This window comes from Oreochromis aureus, linkage group 3 (genome assembly GCF_013358895.1).
Source record: "Oreochromis aureus strain Israel breed Guangdong linkage group 3, ZZ_aureus, whole genome shotgun sequence".
NCBI classification, from domain to species: Eukaryota; Metazoa; Chordata; class Actinopteri; order Cichliformes; family Cichlidae; genus Oreochromis; species Oreochromis aureus.
Genome location: NC_052944.1, coordinates 86,045,806 through 86,052,748, shown reverse-complemented (window position 1 = coordinate 86,052,748; position 6,943 = coordinate 86,045,806). Strand labels below are relative to the sequence as shown.

Here is a 6,943-nt window from a genome sequence, read left to right as displayed (position 1 = left end):
GCTTCACTGTGTTGTGCATGGTGAACCAATACAGGAATTGAACCATATATTGGGTTTGGGGGAGATTTCCATTTTATGACTAAGGATGTTGTTAGAAACAGTTGGAAGTCAAGCACAAAGAGAGACACACATTCTCACACACTCACTCAGACACACACACACACACACACACACACACACACACACACACACACACACACACATTCTTGCACATGCATATGGGTGCTTACCCATACACACTAATAGTGCCTTGTCTTAGAACCATTGGGGGGTTTTACGGTGGGAGGTGGTTGTGCTGTGTTGTATTGTATTGTGTAAACTGTAACTGTTATGTCCATAAAAAGGCTATGAGGACAGCTGCTCTTTGAAGGATTTAGGCTTCAAGAGCTGGATCTTGAAGATGATCTCTTATGTTTTGCGTTCTTCATGAGGAATAAGTCTCTAAACTAGCGGGGCATGTGGAAACACAGACCCAACATTGATATATATCCATATCTGTAATTTTGATACAATATCAGTTTGGTAAAAAAGATATTTCTATAACTTTAATAATACAGTAACAAGTACAACTACTAAACACTACTGTGTCCTAAGGGAACAAAGAATAAAATGTAACAGGGATAACATTTTAGAAAATTAAATTCCCTCAAAGGAAAAAAAAATAAACTTGATATGCATATCTCCAAAAGTTGAATCTGTTCATCTGGACGTAGCGTTTTGTGGGAGAAACGTTTCGTCACTCATCCAAGTGACTTCTTCAGTCTCAGCTGACTGCAGGTTTCCCCAAACCTTATAAACAGTACATTTGCATAATGACTGAAACCAGCCCACTGAAGGAACAATGGGCTGTGAGGTCAGTTCCTTAATCATAATTATGCAAATTCCCATGACCATTGATCAACAATCACTGACCAAAACCCACTGATCAAAGAACACTGATCAATGGCCATGAGTACCATTCACAGAGAGTTGGGGAATGGCTGCAATCACAGCATTGTAAGATGGCGAAAGATGTACCCTTAGGCCCCTCCTCGATTCAGAGATGGTCTTTCCTTTTCACGTAAATGGCCTCCTTGACTCCGGCGCTCAAACCAGCGTTCTTCCCTGTCCAGGATGTGTACATCCTCATCGTTGAAAGAGTGTCCACTGGCCTGTAGGTGTAAATAGACTGCAGAGTCCTGGCCTGATGAGGTTGCTCTTCTGTGTTGTGCCATCCGCTTCGCTAGAGGTTGTTTGGTTTCCCCGATGTATAAATCCTGGCAATCCTCCTGGCACTTAACAGCGTACACTATGTTACTCTGTTTGTGTCGGGGACCCGATCCTTGGGTGGACCAGTTTTTGGTGCAGCGTATTTTGGGGTTTAAAAGCCACAGAGACCCGGTGTTTAGAAAAATGCGTCTCAACTGTTCCGATACTCCTGACACATATGGGATCACTACAGGTTTTCGCCTGGGCAGCGGTTGTCCTTCTCTCCTGGATCGGCTGGAACTTTCTTTAGGTGCCTTCCCAGCTTTGACAAAAGTCCAGCTGGGATAACCACATTTACTCAGGGCAAATAAGAATTTGCATAATTATGATTAAGGAACTGACCTCACAGCCCATTGTTCCTTCAGTGGGCTGGTTTCAGTCATTATGCAAATGTACTGTTTATAAGGTTTGGGGAAACCTGCAGTCAGCTGAGACTGAAGAAGTCACTTGGATGAGTGACGAAACGTTTCTCCCACAAAACGCTACGTCCAGATGAACAGATTCAACTTTTGGAGATTTACTTTCCTGGATGATTGAGAATGCATCAAGACGTTGATATGCATATCTATACATGCAGGTTCCTGAATGTAACATTCAGGATTATTCACTGCAGCTCCAGAAATCAGAGCTACCTCATCAGATCCAAGTGTGACATCAGCTGACACTCTTTACAGGAGATTCCATCTGAACTCTGTGGAGCCTGATCTCAAGGTTTTAAGTCCGACCCTGAAACCAGAAGAGGATCTTTCTCTCTCTCAGATTCATTGTGATCCAGTGATTTCAGTCCTGCATGATCAGGCTGATGTTTGCACAGAGCAGATAATGAAGTGAATGTTTTTGCACATTGGTAACAGTGAAACAGTTTCTTTACAGTGTGGGATCGTTTGTGTTCGGAGTATGAACTGAGATTCCTGAAGCTCTTGTCACACTGGTCACAGCTGAAGTTCACTTCCATGTGTGTACGTTCATGTTTGTTACAATGACCTGATTGTGAGAAGCTTTTGTCACAGTGTCTGCACTTGTATGGTGTCTCTTCTGTGTGGATTCGCTTATGCTTTTTCATTAAGCTCATGTGCAGTGGTGAAGGATGACCCACACTGATCACAGATGTGCTTTTTGACCCCACTGTGGAAGAGGTCATGTATTTTAATGTACTTGGGGTGTGGGACCCTCTCACACATTCTTTACAGTAGTTCATTTTGACTCCAGTGTGTCTACGTTGATGTGTTTTTAGGTCCCGTTGATGATTGGAAGTTTTTCCACAAAGGTCACAGAAAAACGCTTTCCCACCACCACAGTGACGACAGGGTTGAGAACTGGATCCATGTGCTTTGCTCCACTTCTAAACGAAGACAGTGAAAGTAATGGAATTCCTTCAACGTTTTTATCCTGAACGTCGCCTTAAATAAGGAGCATCTCTGCCAACATCCAATTAAATTTTACTGTTTACATTATAACACTCAGCTTACCGGACAAAGATGACTCTTCATTTTTCCAAACAGTTATTCAGTATAATTCCACAAGTTTACTGATCAGACTTGCTCCAAACACTCAGGTTAAAATCAATACATCCTCACAGTAACTGCACTAGTAGAGTTACTTTCTGGTGTGGATCTGTTGGTGTTTTTTCAGCTGATGTGGAGCTTTAAAAGTCTTCTCACACAGGTCACATTTATAAGGTCTCTCCTCAGTGTGGCTAAACATGTGTCGTCGTAACTGTGCATCTGTTGTAAACGATTTTCCACACTGATCACAGCAGTAAACATCATTTCCAGTGTGAATCCGTAGGTGACTATTTCGGTACTTTTTTTCACTGAAAGTTTTTCCACAAAAGTCGCAGCTGTACACCTTAATTCCAGAGTGGGTAACTAGATGCCTCTGTAAGTTGCTACTTTGAGCAAAGACTTTACCACACAACTCACAGCTGTAGGGTTTAAATCCACTGTGGATGAGTTGGTGTGTTTCTAAGGTATGAGCCCGCTTAAAAGACTTTCCACACAAGTCACAGCTATATGCTTTAACTCCACTGTGGATGAGTTGGTGATTTTTTAAGCTGTGAGCCAGGGAAAAAGACTTTCCACACAAGTCACAGCTGAAAGGTTTAACTCCACTGTGGATGAGTTGGTGTGTTTTTAAGCCGCCAGCCTGGGAAAAAGACTTTCCACACAAGTCACAGCTGTAAGGTTTAACTCCACTGTGGATGAGTTGGTGTCTTTTTAAGTTTTGAGCCCGCTTAAAAGACTTTCCACACAAGTCACAGCTGTATGCTTTAACTCCACTGTGGATGAGTTTGTGCTTTTTTAAGCTGTGAGCCAGGGAAAAAGACTTTCCACACAAGTCACAGCTGTAAGGTTTAAATCCACTGTGGATGAGTTGGTGTTTTTTTAAGTCTCCAGCCTGGGTAAAAGACTTTCCACACAAGTCACAGCTGTAAGGTTTAAATCCACTGTGGATGAGTTGGTGTTTTTTTAAGTCTCCAGCCTGGGTAAAAGACTTTCCACACAAGTCACAGGTGTACGGTTTAACTCCACTGTGGATGAGTTGGTGTCTTTTTAAGTCTCCAGCCCAGGCAAAAGACTTTCCACACAAGTCACAGCTGTAAGGTTTAAATCCACTGTGGATGAGTTGGTGAGTTTTTAAGCCTCCAGCCTGGGTAAAAGACTTTCCACACAAGTGACAACTGTAAGGTTTAACTCCACTGTGAATGAGTTGGTGAGTTTTTAAGCCGCCAGCCTGGGTAAAAGACTTTCCACACAAGTCACAGCTGTAATGTTTAACTCCACTGTGGATGAGTTGGTGTGTTTTTAAGTCTCCAGCCCGGGTAAAAGACTTTCCACACAAGTCACAGCTGTAAGCTTTAACTCCACTGTGGATGAGTTGGTGTGTTTTTAAGTCTCCAGCCTGGGTAAAAGACTTTCCACATAAGTCACAGCTGTAAGGTTTAACTCCACTGTGGATGAGTTGGTGTGTTTTTAAGTCTCCAGCCCGGGTAAAAGACTTTCCACACAAGTCACAGCTGTACGGTTTAACTCCACTGTGGATGAGTTGGTGTCTTTTTAAGTCTCCAGCCCAGGTAAAAGACTTTCCACACAAGTCGCAGCTGTAAGGTTTAACTCCACTGTGGATGAGTTGGTGTGTTTTTAAGCCTCCAGCCTGGGTAAAAGACTTTCCACACAAGTCACAGCTGTAAGGTTTAACTCCACTGTGAATGAGTTGGTGAGTTTTTAAGCCTCCAGCCTGGGTAAAAGACTTTCCACACAAGTCACAGCTGTAACGTTTAACTCCACTGTGGATGAGTTGGTGTGTTTTTAAGCTTTCAGCCCGGGTAAAAGACTTTCCACACAAGTCACAGCTGTATGCTCTAACTCCACTGTGGATGAGTTGGTGTTTTTTTAAGTCTCCAGCCTGGGTAAAAGACTTTCCACACAAGTCACAGCTGTACGGTTTAACTCCACTGTGAATGAGTTGGTGTGTTTTTAAGGTTTGAGGCAGGGTAAAAGACTTTCCACACAAGTCACAGCTGTAAGGTTTAACTCCACTGTGGATGCGTTGGTGTCTTTTTAAGTCTCCAGCCTGGACAAAAGACTTTCCACACTCATCACAGCTGTATGTTTTCTCTCCCTTTCTTCTGTGACGTTTGTTGACCTCCTGAGAGCGCTGACTTCTCGCTCCATGTTGGTCCTGCAGTGACAGAGATACAAACAGAGGCAGTGAGTGAAATGCAGTCGTGGAACAATCTGAAACTCCCTCCACTAGTGGAATCAAACATGTCCACAAACATATTGTAGGTGTGTTACCATCACCTTCTAGTGAAATTATCACATTTCAATGATGTGCTACAATGAGAGTTGTAATGAAAAATACATATTGAAGAAATATTGATCAGCTGAGAAAACCTTTTATTCATAAAAAATTGTGAGTTCAACTGATGATATTGTTGTTTCAATGTGCGCTGATAAAAATTATCTTTGTATTTTCTTATAACCTCTGAGTTTTTTGTTTGTGAATGTAAATTGTGTAGGTATGGAGGAGCCCAGGATGGAAAAGAAAAAGCTGCTGTTAATAGGTTTTTAAAAACCAACTAGCTGTGCACACAGTTTCAATAACAGTGTAACTGTGATGTTTTTCTTACCTTTTGTGTTGAAGTCATTGTTTCCTTTGTAGTGGCTGAGGTGAGTCCAAATGGCTGAAATTGTTCCTCTGCTGCTCCACCAGACTCTTCTCCTCCTGTTACTCAGCTGGGACACAAAAAGTATATATATGCATATTATTCCTGATAAAACATACATATACATATACATATATATATATATATATATATATATATATATATATATATATATATATATATATATATATATATATATATATATATATATATATATATATATATATATATATATATATATATATATATATATATATATATATATATATATATATATATATATATATATATATATATATATATATATATATATATATATATATATATATATATATATATATATATATATATATATATATATATATATATATATATATATATATATATATATATATATATATATATATATATATATATATATATATATATATACACATTATATATATATATATATATATATATATATATATATATATATATATATATATATATATATATATATATATATATATATATATATATATATATATACACATTATATATATATATATATATATATATATATATATATATACTCCATAAAGCACCCCTCCATTAGCCAAACCCATCTATTTTCTGATTGGATAGTTAAGTTTGTGATTGACATAACATTGGCCAATCGGATGAAAAGTAGGGTCAAAATTGTACTTGTAACTTGCAGCGTTTCACACGTATTTTTGGGTAAGTCCACACACAAATCTTTTTACGCACACACAAATTCTTTACACAAATAAATCCTGATTTAGAAGTACAAAACTGATTAACAAGTACAAAATATTTATGACCACAATTTTAGCCCATAATTGTGGGATATATGGGACCACTGGCGTGCACGGACCACGGTTGATATTTGGGGAAATCGACGGGCGCATTTGGAGTACACTTTGGATTGGGACAGCCGTCGTCGCGTGGCAGTGACGTAATCGCACTCAAAATGCATACTTCAAGCGTGCAGTCTCTAAATTGGGACACAGCCATAATCTGTGCGTGAACAGAAGAAGTGTCAGACAGACTCAGACAATTGACTGATTAATATGTGTTCTATTTTGTGAACGGTTCATAAAAAGGCATTCCCTGTGAGTATACACTATTGTTTGGCACTTTATGTTAATTAATAGCAGTTACGTATATGCAGTATTACGCAGGCTAATTTATGGTTTTAGGCGGTTATTGGCTGTTAGCATTAGCACTTGTTTATGCAGTTCGTCACGTGATTACTAACATAATTACTGATGTCACGAGAGGGGCCGTGGCCAGGATTTTCGGTTGAGGTGCCATGTTTCTGGGCCAAACAAAGCGCAAGCAAAAGAGGACCGAAAGCACACGGATAACACCCGCTATGGTTCGTCCTTGCTGTGCGGTCGGTTGTAATGTTAGATCGCACGGCCGGCAAGGGAATAAGGTTGAAAATGGTTTATCTTTTCATTCTTTCTCCACTTGGACACAACATGAGGCAGCTCATGTATCGGATGTTACCAAAAGAAGGAG

At 39.6% G+C, this 6,943-nt stretch overlaps 1 protein-coding gene across 1 annotated transcript; it reads right to left on the bottom strand.

Annotated features, from left to right (window-relative positions):
- Window positions 1-2,154: 2,154 nt before the first annotated feature.
- On the bottom strand, window positions 2,155-6,733 carry LOC120434532 (zinc finger protein 850-like). The gene is made up of 3 exons (XM_039602757.1): window positions 6,678-6,733; window positions 3,125-4,876; window positions 2,155-3,040 (listed from the first exon to the last, which is right to left on the bottom strand). The coding sequence occupies exons 1-3, from the start codon at window positions 6,731-6,733 to the stop codon at window positions 2,845-2,847; spliced, it is 2,004 nt and encodes a 667-aa protein (XP_039458691.1). The 3' UTR covers window positions 2,155-2,844.
- Between the last annotated feature and the right edge of the window lie 210 nt (window positions 6,734-6,943).